Genomic DNA, 12,643 nt, shown 5'->3' on the forward strand with positions numbered 1-12,643 from the left:
ACATACGATATAGCAAAAACTGACCGTATTATATTCAGGCAGTTCGGAAGCTACCCATGAAAAGATAAGGGGTCTTACTAGTTGCAAGGCGCAGCCAGCCAGGACAGAAAAGCAAAAAAGGCGCAAGCTCTGAGTACTTTGGAGTAAATAGCTAGCTGGGTAGTCAACGGAGTTTCTCTTTCTTTCAGGTAAAGTGTTTTAGTAAGGAGTGACTTGAACGGTTGTCTTAATTTATAAGAAGCTGTGCTTCCAGTCGTGGTCATTATTTTAAGATCATGGCTCCAACTATCCAGACACAAGCCCAGCGAGACTCAGACGGTCACAGGTAAATATCCTCTCCGATTTATTTTCTTGGCGTCAACTAGCTAACGTTAGATAACCTAGCTAATGACGACATGGCTAGTTAGCAATCATCGTGATTTACATATGTTCTGATTGTCCCGTGATAAGTTAACATAAGTTAAAGTATTGAAATGGGGACTGTTACACTTCCTATTTCTTCAGTCTATCAGCTGAGTGTGTAGCTAACAACTTGTTTTCTCTCTCCACATGACTAGGAGTTCATCACACAGAACTGTTCCAGAGAGGTATGCATGCAGTTTGTTTGACATGTTTCAACAAAAGAGAGACTCAGTTACAGCTGAAGTTATTGTGTTTTTTAAATACAAAGGGGGTGGAGGGCTGGTGATATCATGGACAGATTAAAGGCCATATGACCATTAGGTAGTTATCTCTTTGGGTTATGAGGCATCAATGGTTGATAGAACATGTTTTTGATGACTACTTCTTCTCTGTACACTTTTGAAATGTGTGCTTCTGTGTTTGTCCCAACCAATCTCCCAGGTCCGGAGTGGTCTGTCGGGTAAAGTACTGCAACAGCCTGCCTGACATCCCATTTGATCCCAAATTCATCACATATCCATTTGACCAGCACAGGTAAACACCCTTGTTCCTTCTGCCATAAAGGTCAGTCGAGATGTTGCTATGTCTATTAAATGTATTGTAATTGGAGCCACAGTGTGCAGCTTTTATTTTTTAAGCCTTCTCCCATAAATGCCGTACTGCCACCGTACCTGACTCTGATGTTGCTGTCTGGTGTTGATAGGTTTGTGCAGTACAAGGCAACGTCGTTAGAGAAACAACACAAACATGAGCTGCTTACTGAGCCTGACCTTGGCGTCACCATCGACCTCATTAACCCAGACACCTACCGCGTCGACCCCAGCAGTATGTTTCTGAACAACACACACACACATTGTTATACCACACAGTCAGTATATTTTTGTGGTGGTTACTTGAAGCTTGTGTAGTATTGATTTAGAATCATCCAATCCTTATTTTTCTAGTTCTTCTGGATCCAGCTGATGAGAAGTTATTGGAAGAAGACATCACGGCTCCATCCAGCTCGAAAAGGTTTGGATACAGACTGTGTACCAGTCAATACAGTATCTTTGTGACAAAATTAAAGTCTTAATGACTTGGGATCTGTGCTATGAGCCTTTTGTTTGTCTTCCTGTAGATCTCAGCAGCACGCCAAGGTGGTCCCATGGATGAGGAAGACTGAGTACATCTCTACAGAGTTCAACAGATATGGAGTCTCCAATGAGAAAGTGGAAGTCAAGTGAGTGTGACCTAACAGGCTAGCTAACCACCACATTCAGCATACACACTTCCCATTTTATAGTGTTTTCTCTTTTTGTCCCACCCCTTCTAAAACCTATGTGTTCTGTCCTTAGGATCGGTGTGTCTGTCAAACAGCAGTTCACAGAGGAGGAGATATACAAGGATAGGGACAGCCAGATTGCTGCTATTGAAAAGACCTTTGAGGATGCACAGAAACCGGTGAGAGTGCCCCGTGTTTGGTACTGCACAATTCACTGTACTATATTCAGTCCAAATAGATCTTACAGTAACAACATCAAAGTCAATGTCCAGCTACACAGAGATCACACAGTTCATTGTATGCTCCTTCTAATATGAAGATTGCACTATCCTCTTTCATTCCATCACAAACAAAGTTATTGTACAGATGTTGGATCTTAATTGTACCTATATTGTCACAGCAACAGAATTTTAATGTTTAGTCCATAATGTTGCTTGATCGGTGGTTAGGCTATTAGTTGGTCAAAATGAGGCTACATGAAAAGTGGTATACTGTTAATATACAGTTGTGCACGGGGGCCTCCCACTCCTCTTTCTATTCTGGTTAGAGCCAGTTTGCGCTGTTCTGTGAAGGGAGTAGTACACAGTGTTCTACAAGATCTTCAGTTTCTTGGCAATTTCTCGCATGGAATAGCCTTCATTTCTCAGAACAAGAATAGACTGACGAGTTTCAGAACAAAGTTATTTGTTTCTGTCCATTTTGAGCCTGTAATCGAACCCACAATTGCTGATGCTCCAGATACTCAACTAGTCTCGAAGGCCAGTTTTATTGCTTCTGTAATCAGCACAACAGTTTTCAGCTGTGCTAACATCATTGCAAAATGGTTTTCTAATGATCAATTATGATCAATTAGCCTTTTTAAAATGATAAACTTGGATTGGCAAACACAACATGCCATTGGAACACAGGACTGATGGTTGCTGATAATGGGCCTCTGTATGCCTATGTAGATATTCCATAAAAAATCAGCCGTTTCCAGCTACAATAGCCATTTACAACATTAACAATGTCTACACTGTATTTCTGATCAATTTGATGTTATTTTAATGGACAAAAAAATTGCTTTTCTTTCGAAAACAAGGACATTTCTAAGTGACCCCAAACTTTTGAACAGTAGTGTACATGAGGACAGATGTTGGGGATCCTCTCATCCTGAGGTACATAATTTTTATTGAACGATGCCAATGTGCAAACTAAATGGAAACTCTTCCCCCAGATTGCCCAGCACTACAGTAAACCCAGAGTCACTCCTGTGGAGGTGATGCCTGTGTTCCCTGACTTCAAGGTGAGCATCCATGACACTCAACAGGACATACAGTACCATTGTATTGGTCTTGGCTACCTATCTGTATTATGCCCATGGTCTTTGTTTCTGGGCAGTCATTGGTTCCTGTATCTGTTCTAAGCTGGATCCGTTTAGCTGTTGTTGTCTAGCCCTATTGTGTTTTGGTAAAGAGTAAGCATTTGTGTGTTCTGTTCTCTGCTCCCCAGATGTGGATCAACCCGTGTGCTCAGGTAATCTTCGACTCTGATCCTGCTCCTAAAGACATGTCAGCACCCCAGGGTGTGGAGATGATGTCACAGGCCATGATTAGGTGAGGACAAAACATTGCCACATTGTGTGTGTGTGTGTCTGTGATTTTCTGTGACCATCCTGCACTATGACAATTTACATAATGTTCTGAATTGTTTATTGTTGTGCCCTGCAGAGGTATGATGGATGAGGAAGGAAACCAGTTTGTGGCCTACTTCCTGCCCAATGAGGAAACGATTCGCAAGCGCAAGAGAGACGTGGATGAGGAGCTGGACTACATGCCTGATGATCTGTGAGTAATCCAACAAGCATTTACACTAACCTTGAGTAGACAGGACACACCAACAATGATACTGATATATTAACTATACTATCTCTATCAATAATATTCAGTTTTCACATTGTCTACTTCCTCACACCTACTTGGTTCACCTTGTCCAAGTACAGAACCTGTATGATGTTGGAATCTCTGAAACACACTTACTGTAACATTGAACTAGATGTGATGAGGATGGTTTGTGTGTGTGTTCTAGGTATGACTATAAGATAGCCAGGGAGTACAACTGGAACGTGAAGAACAAAGCCAGCAAGGGCTACGAGGAGAACTACTTCTTTATCTTCAGAGACGGAGATGGAGTCTACTACAACGAGCTGGAGACCAGGTAACCATTGGCCGGGGTGGGGGTGGGGGGGGGTTCCTCATATTGGGGTCCTCATAGTGGGGTCTGTTGGGTTTACTTTAACAGGAGGTGACGTGGGATTCTCTTGGAAGAGAGAGTCACATTATTCTGGTAGATTTGTATTTGCTAGGGTGGGTTTAGTTTGTTTGTTTTGGCCTGAGGACACAAAACCTGTGAAGAAGGTTCTGACTGTTGTCCTGGATTGCAGAGTGCGGCTGAGTAAGAGGAGAGCTAAGGCTGGAGCCCAGTCTACTACAAATGCTGTGCTGGTGTGTAAGCACAGAGACATGAATGAGAAGGAGCTGGAAGCACAGGTGAGACTGCTAATCAGGCCCTCCTTTGGTGGGTCACCTTCTTTTGATGACCGCTGTTTTCTACACTGAGCATTACTTTCAATCTGTGGAAACGGTGTTTACTTAATAAGTGGACCTCAACACTGATAGAGATGAGCATGTAGTGCTGGACATAAGTAGACAAGTATACATTTGCAGACATCTAAATAATCCGAGTAATAATGACATCTGTCTTTATGTCCATTAGGATGCGCGTAAGGCTCAGCTGGAGAACCATGAACCGGAGGATGAAGAAGAGGACATGGACTTGGGTAAACTGCAGGACTCTGGTCAGTCTCTCCCCTCTCTGTCCTTCCCAATGTTTACTACTGTGTCTGCAGAGGCTCTTTGTTTTACGACTGCTTCTTAGATCCATATTAACTAATTGTCTGTATCTGTTTGTCTCCAGGTGATGAGAAGGAGAAAGGCAGCGAGAGCGAAGGAGACAACTCTGACAGTGACTCTGACAGGGAGGATGAGGATGGAAAGCGGAGTGGAGCTGAGGATGATGAAGTGGAGGGAGCGAAGCGGAGGAGGAAGGCCAGTGGTAGCGGCAGTGAGAGTGGCGAGGAGGAGGTCAAGCTGGCGGATGAGGTGGAGATCTTCGGTAGCGACGATGACAGTGATGACGATGACAACGAGCCCAAGAATGGAGCAGCCCAGAGCAGCGGGGAGGAGGGCAGTGGGAGCGAGGAGGAGAAGGAGAGCCATAGGGAGAGGAGTAGGAGTGGCAGCGTGTCTCCGGCCCACAGTAGCGGTAGTGACCACTCAGAGGGCGGCCGCGCCCAGAGCGGGAGTGGCAGTGAGCAGGCCTCAGACTCCAGCGACGGCAGTGACAGTGAATAAAAGCCTAGGCCTTCTTACTGTGACAACACCGGCACACCATGCCTCACCCCCGAGCTCCAGCCAGCCCAGGCTAACAAGCCCCACCCTCAGAACAGCCCTGTCTTTACAGAGTCAGTCTGAGGCCAGCAACTCATTCCTGTTGAGCGTTAGTTTGCTACTTTTTTAGGAAAGACACAAATTCTAAGGGACTTCTACAAGGCTTTTGGGTACCTGTAAATGTCATTTACTCAAATCTGTCAGACTTTTGCTCATAGATATAGATGGAGCCACTATCTTAGTAGTTTTGTGTACAGTACATGCTTCATTGAACAAAATTCTTCCCTACCAACAATATATTTATTTTGTTCTTTTAAGCTGTTATTTTGTTCTTTTAAGTCTGAGTTTGTCTTTATGGTTTGTCGATTTCTCACTCAATATGAGGCACTTTCTTAAAGTGGTGTGAAAGCAGATAAACATTTTTTTTGTTTAATTTTCTTGTGTGCATAAATCTGTTGAAAATAATTTTGTTTCTTTGTCCTTAGCGTTTGAGGATACAATGCATTATAAATGTAATTGGAACAGCCAATAAAATGCGGGAAAGTTTTGTAAGGAAAAGTGTTGCTTTTTTACGTTTTGTGCTAAACTTTCAAATGAGCATTCTCTTTTTCTGCCCATTTCTTGTCCCCCCTCCCCCCCAGAAACATTTTCCTTCCGAAGTGGTAATAATATAGCCTGGTCCCCGATCTGTTTGTGCTATCATGTCAACTCCTCGTCACTCATTCCACAAGGAGTTGTCAAAAGAGAGCAGAAAGACTGGCAACCAGGCTAGTAATAATGGTTTCTGAGTACAACTAGGGAATAAGAATGCAATAACATAAATGACAATATAAGCAATTTATTGCAAACCAGTAATGAAGTTAATGTACTGGTATGTTCAATACATGAACACAAGTGTCTCTTCAGTGAAAGAAATACAATTTGTTTATCAGCCACTCTTCAGACAAGTCATCTATGTTTCGCGTCTCAAAAACCTATTGAGAAAAAAGGGGTAGGATTAGGCTAAACATGCATATTTTCTGAAAATGTTCTATTATGTTGTGAGTTTAGGGTTGGGCTTACGTTCAGATCATTATTGTTATCAGTCAATACTTTCTTTTTTTCTTTAGGGGGTAGATCAGCTTTAATATTTCAGATTGTAACTTCCATCAATGTAATTGTCTGCATCACTTCTAATCCCCCATATGTTTTTTTTCTCGCATATATATATATATATATATATATATATATATACACACAGTGGGGAGAACAAGTATTTGATACACTGCCGATTTTGCAGGTTTTCCTACTTACAAAGCATGTAGAGGTCTGTAATTTTTATCATAGGTACACTTCAACTGTGAGAGACGGAATCTAAAACAAAAATCCAGAAAATCACATTGTATGATTTTTAAGTAATTAATTTGCATTTTATTGCATGACATAAGTATTTGATCACCTACCAACCAGTAAGAATTCTGGCTCTCACAGACCTGTTAGTTTTTCTTTAAGAAGCCCTCCTGTTCTCCACTCATTACCTGTATTAACTGCACCTGTTTGAACTCGTTACCTGTATAAAAGACGCCTGTCCACACACTCAATCAAACAGACTCCAACCTCTCCACAATGGCCAAGACCAGAGAGCTGTGTAAGGACATCAGGGATAAAATTGTAGACCTGCACAAGGCTGGGATGGGCTACAGGACAATAGGCAAGCAGCTTGGTGAGAAGGCAACAACTGTTGGCGCAATTATTAGAAAATGGAAGAAGTTCAAGATGACGGTCAATCACCCTCGGTCTGGGGCTCCATGCAAGATCTCACCTCGTGGGGCATCAATGATCATGAGGAAGGTGAGGGATCAGCCCAGAACTACACGGCAGGACCTGGTCAATGACCTGAAGAGAGCTGGGACCACAGTCTCAAAGAAAACCATTAGTAACACACTACGTCGTCATGGATTAAAATCCTGCAGCGCACGCAAGGTCCCCCTGCTCAAGCCAGCGCATGTCCAGGCCCGTCTGAAGTTTGCCAATGACCATCTGGATGATCCAGAGGAGGAATGGGAGAAGGTCATGTGGTCTGATGAGACAAAAATAGAGCTTTTTGGTCTAAACTCCACTCGCCGTGTTTGGAGGAAGAAGAAGGATGAGTACAACCCCAAGAACACCATCCCAACCATGAAGCATGGAGGTGGAAACATTATTATTTGGGGATGCTTTTCTGCAAAGGGGACAGGACGACTGCACCGTATTGAGGGGAGGATGGATGGGGCCATGTATCGCGAGATCTTGGCCAACAACCTCCTTCCCTCAGTAAGAGCGTTGAAGATGGGTCGTGGCTGGGTCTTCCAGCATGACAACAACCCGAAACACACAGCCAGGGCAACTAAGGAGTGGCTCCATAAGAAGCATCTCAAGGTCCTGGAGTGGCCTAGCCAGTCTCCAGACCTGAACCCAATAGAAAATCTTTGGAGGGAGCTGAAAGTCTGTATTGCCCAGCGACAGCCCCGAAACCTGAAGGATCTGGAGAAGGTCTGTATGGAGGAGTGGGCCAAAATCCCTGCTGCAGTGTGTGCAAACCTGGTCAAGACCTACAGGAAACGTATGATCTCTGTAATTGCAAACAAAGGTTTCTGTACCAAATATTAAGTTCTGCTTTTCTGATGTATCAAATACTTATGTCATGCAATAAAATGCAAATTAATTACTTAAAAATCATACAATGTGATTTTCTGGATTTTTGTTTTAGATTCCGTCTCTCACAGTTGAAGTGTACCTATGATAAAAATTACAGACCTCTACATGCTTTGTAAGTAGGAAAACCTGCTAAATCGGCAGTGTATCAAATACTTGTTCTCCCCACTGTACATACATACAGTGGGGAAAAAAAGTATTTAGTCAGCCACCAATTGTGCAAGTTCTCCCACTTAAAAAGATGAGAGAGGCCTGTAATTTTCATCATAGGTACATGTCAACTATGACAGACAAAATGAGAAAAGAAATTCCAGAAAATCACATTGTAGGATTTTTTATGAATTTATTTGCAAATTATGGTGGAAAATAAGTATTTGGTCAATAACAAAAGTTTCTCAATACTTTGTTATATACCCCTTGTTGGCAATGACACAGGTCAAACGTTTTCTGTAAGTCTTCACAAGGTTTTCACACACTGTTGCTGGTATTTTGGCCCATTCCTCCATGCAGATCTCCTCTAGAGCAGTGATGTTTTGGGGCTGTCGCTGGGCAACACAGACTTTCAACTCCCTCCAAAGATTTTCTATGGGGTTGAGATCTGGAGACTGGCTAGGCCACTCCAGGACCTTGAAATGCTTCTTACGAAGCCACTCCTTCGTTGCCCGGGAGGTGTGTTTGGGATCATTGTCATGCTAAAAGACCCAGCCACGTTTCATCTTCAATGCCCTTGCTGATGGAAGGAGGTTTTCACTCAAAATCTCACGATACATGGCCCCATTCATTCTTTCCTTTACACGGATCAGTCGTCCTGGTCCCTTTGCAGAAAAACAGCCCCAAAGCATGAAGTTTCCACCCCCATGCTTCACAGTAGGTATGGTGTTCTTTGGATGCAACTCAGCATTCTTTGTCCTCCAAACACGATGAGTTGAGTTTTTACCAAAAAGTTATATTTTGGTTTCATCTGACCATATGACATTCTCCCAATCCTCTTCTGGATCATCCAAATGCACTCTAGCAAACTTCAGACGGGCCTGGACATGTACTGGCTTTAGCAGAGGGACACGTCTGGCAATGCAGGATTTGAGTCCCTGGCGGAGTAGTGTGTTACTGATGGTAGGCTTTGTTACTTTGGTCCCAGCTCTCTGCAGGTCATTCACTAGGTCCCCCCGTGTGGTTCTGGGATTTTTGCTCACCGTTCTTGTGATCATTTTGACCCCACGGGGTGAGATCTTGCGTTGAGCCCCAGATCGAGGGAGATTATCAGTGGTCTTGTATGTCTTCCATTTCCTAATAATTGCTCCCACAGTTGATTTCTTCAAACCAAGCTGCTTACCTATTGCAGATTCAGTCTTCCCAGCCTGGTGCAGGTCTACAATTTTGTTTCTGGTGTCCTTTGACAGCTCTTTGGTCTTGGCCATAGTGGAGTTTGGAGTGTGACTGTTTGAGGTTGTGGACAGGTGTCTTTTATACTGATAACAAGTTCAAACAGGTGCCATTAATACAGGTAACGAGTGGAGGACAGAGGAGCCTCTTAAAGAAGAAGTTACAGGTCTGTGAGAGCCAGAAATCTTGCTTGTTTGTAGGTGACCAAATACTTATTTTCCACCATAATTTGCAAATAAATTCATTAAAAATCCTACAATGTGATTTTCTGGATTTTTTTTCTCTCAATTTGTCTGTCATAGTTGACGTGTACCTATGATGAAAATGACAGGCCTCTCTCATCTTTTTAAGTGGGAGAACTTGCACAATTGGTGGCTGACTAAATACTTTTTTTCCCCACTGTACATATACACACACATATATACATACATCCATACACACACACACACATATCCTTTTAAAAATTATATTTCCCTTAATTACTTTCCAAGCCCACCACCCCTTCCCCAACTGGAGTAAACTAGTGAACAACAACGCTTAGGCCTCTACTTCCAGCCCATACATACTATATACATTTGATGGACACAGTCAAATTCTACAATAATTATATTTTGTTTGTTTTTACTCCTGAACTTCCTCCGATCATTTTCATGATGTCCATCTGGTTTGCTTCTATATGCCATATTTTTCTAACTGTGCTCTTTCACAAAAGCTCTCAACCTATAACCTATATACTTATTATGGACACAGTATGCTTTACATTCGTTATCTTGTTGTTATTAGTCCCATCCTTCAGCTCCATTCAACACCTCCCATCTATCTCTTAACACCATCCATATTGAATATCTATTTGCCATATATTATTCAACTGTACTGTGATGTTTTACAAATCAGTCAATACTTGAAACAGACAATAGTCCTGACCTTTGTGAGCTCTGCTGCGGAGACCAGTTGGTTCTTGCTGCCTGCGTACATCATTTGCTGCTCAGGCTTGTACCCTGTTGAGATGAGGAGGGTGTATAAGCCACAGATGTATGTCCACTGAACCTTTTTGATCTCTCCATATGATAAATATTGATTGAATCTCATCTTTACTTTCAATTATCATCACTTACTACCTTCAAAAAGTGATATTGTGCAAAGGGATGTTGCAGCACATCAATGCTAATCCTTCACTCAATTGGCTGTTCACTGAATTAGGGTGAATTACTCACCCACTGGACTTGAGAATATGAAACACAGTCGGTAGAACCCCCTGCCATCTGTATGGACGTATTTGTAACTGTAAACAATGAATGTACACTATATTGTCAAGGAAATCCAATCACTGATCAATGATACAACTCAACACTGGCAGTGCTGGTGAATATGAGGTTAACATAGATTTCTGCTGTTTCACTCCGACATGTTATAAAAGGATATCTTGGCTGCCGCTCGGGAAGTTCATTCCTCAGGTCATCCAGGGAGATGTCCTGAAATGTGAGAGCATGTTTTGAGTTGAACTGTTATTGATAAAGGTGTGGATGGATTTTAGTAATTATTAACTCAGTATGGGATATTCAACATCTCAGAAAGACAACGTAACTTGCCTCATACTCCTCCTCCAGGATCACAAGCTGTTTCTCCATGTCAATTTTCACTGAGGGAATAGGATAATTATTCTATATTGAGTCCTAGACATACAGTATGTTTTTTTTAATTAGGTGAAACAGATGACAGTTGGGCTACTGAGGAACATGTTTTCAATTAAGTCACTCACTCAGGATGGCTGCATTGTTGGTCTCTTTTCAAAATCTAAACTTCTTCAATTTTTCTTTCACACATCCACCTCGCACACAACCAGAGAGCTTGACTAGAATGTAAAAGTGAAACAAGTTTATCAACCGTGGGAAGTTTTGACACATTGTAATTGTATATGTTGGTTATATTGCTACTGTCAGACTACATCATTGAAAGTTCTGTCATATTTCACTCAGTGAGAGAGAGAGATGAGGGGGAGGGGGCAGAAAAGGGGGAAAAGAGAGAGGGAGGGATACAGAAAAATAGGTTTTAGAGCAACTTGTTTTGATTTCTGAAGTGCTAGAACGCATGAACGCATAGATCATAACAAAATCTTAAAGTGACATATTGAGGCCAGGAAGTGCATTTGTTGCATCATGGGACAAAAAAACTTCCTGTGTCAAGAGGATGGGAGGGGAAAATAAATGTACGCCTGCCTAAAAACCTTTTCAACATAAACTAGGACATCACCGTCCATGCCAAAATACATTTTCTTGGTAAAGTGCAATATCGTATAAATAAACGGTCTCCCATACCATTCTAGAAGAGATTTTATTTTGGTTTCTTGCCTGCAAAGATACTGTCTTCTTGTTGAGGCAGTTCCTCCTCGGCCAACTGCTTGTGACAGGATGCTGTCTGACTCTCAAGATCATCCTTTTCTGTAGTAGCACATACTGTAGGGGAGGGCAGACATTAACAAATACTAGAGCATCCACCAGTACCATCTCCCCGCACTGTGTCAGATCTAGCCTTCTTGAGACTGACTAATGTTAGGGATGTCGTTAGTTCTATCTGTCTACAATCCTTTGTCGCTGTATCTGGCAGCAAATCATGCCTTTGTAATAATACAATGTTGTATACCCAAAATAAGTAATGTTGCAATAAGATAAAATAACAAAGTGATATTGTCTTTTCACATTTGTTTAATGGGTGCAGTCAGAGAAAGCTGAGCATTCTTTGATAATCTGATTCATTCTACATATGAGTGTTTTTAGCCTTTATTTCAAGAAATGGAAAAGTCACTGTCTGTGTCCTCTGTAATTTCTATCTTCATTCCTCAAACGTTAATCTAACTGATCAAATGCAATCAAGCCAAATATGTTTGTTTGAGACCAAGGAGTTGAACTTGAATGACCAGAGTGCTTGGTTTGACAGGGGCTAGCCATTATATCAGAGAGGAAGAGGCGAAGAGAGAGGGATAACTGGGCAATATCTGTCAAATCATCAAATCAAATTGTATTTGCCACATGCACCGAATACAGCAAGTGTAGACCGTACAGTAAAATGCTTACTTACAAGCCCTTAACCAACAATGCAGTTTTAAAAAAATAAAGTGTTAAGTAAAAAATAAAAATAAAAACAAAATAATTCAAGAGCAGCAGTAAAATAACAGTAGCGAGGCTATATGCAGGGGGTACCGGTACAGAGTCAATGTGCGGGGGCACAGGTTAGTCGAGGTAATTTAGGTAATATGTACATGTAGGTAGAGTTAAAGTGACTATGCATAGATAATAAACAGAGTGGCAACAGCATAAAAGGGGGGGGGGGGGGGGGGGGACAATGCAAATAGTCCTGGTAGCCATTTGATTAAATGTTCATGAGTCTTATGGGTTGGCGGTAGAAACTGTTAAGAAGCCTTTTGAACCTAGACTTGGCGCTCCGGTACTGCTTGCCGTGCAGTAGCAGAGAGAACAGTCTATGACTAGGGTGGCTGGAA

General features: G+C 42.1%; 1 protein-coding gene and 1 pseudogene across 2 annotated transcripts; one reads left to right on the forward strand and one right to left on the reverse strand.

Moving 5' to 3' along the window:
- On the forward strand, positions 1–5,643 carry LOC311105487 (RNA polymerase II-associated factor 1 homolog). The gene is made up of 14 exons (XM_084147657.1): positions 1–325; positions 558–587; positions 844–936; positions 1,106–1,227; positions 1,347–1,413; positions 1,520–1,621; positions 1,737–1,842; positions 2,880–2,948; positions 3,155–3,258; positions 3,373–3,489; positions 3,731–3,859; positions 4,086–4,191; positions 4,418–4,499; positions 4,619–5,643. The coding sequence occupies exons 1-14, from the start codon at positions 276–278 to the stop codon at positions 5,053–5,055; spliced, it is 1,614 nt and encodes a 537-aa protein (XP_084003783.1). The 5' UTR covers positions 1–275; the 3' UTR covers positions 5,056–5,643.
- A 343-nt stretch (positions 5,644–5,986) lies between these two features.
- LOC311106172 (glia maturation factor beta-like) lies at positions 5,987–11,579 on the reverse strand (annotated as a pseudogene). The gene is made up of 7 exons: positions 11,568–11,579; positions 10,907–10,999; positions 10,737–10,786; positions 10,569–10,619; positions 10,362–10,443; positions 10,072–10,145; positions 5,987–6,065 (listed from the first exon to the last, which is right to left on the reverse strand). The product of its transcript is annotated as a glia maturation factor beta-like (transcript).
- Between the last annotated feature and the right edge of the window lie 1,064 nt (positions 11,580–12,643).

This window comes from Coregonus lavaretus (assembly GCF_964263955.1).
Source record: "Coregonus lavaretus genome assembly, chromosome: 30".
In the NCBI taxonomy this organism is placed as follows: domain Eukaryota; kingdom Metazoa; phylum Chordata; class Actinopteri; order Salmoniformes; family Salmonidae; genus Coregonus; species Coregonus lavaretus.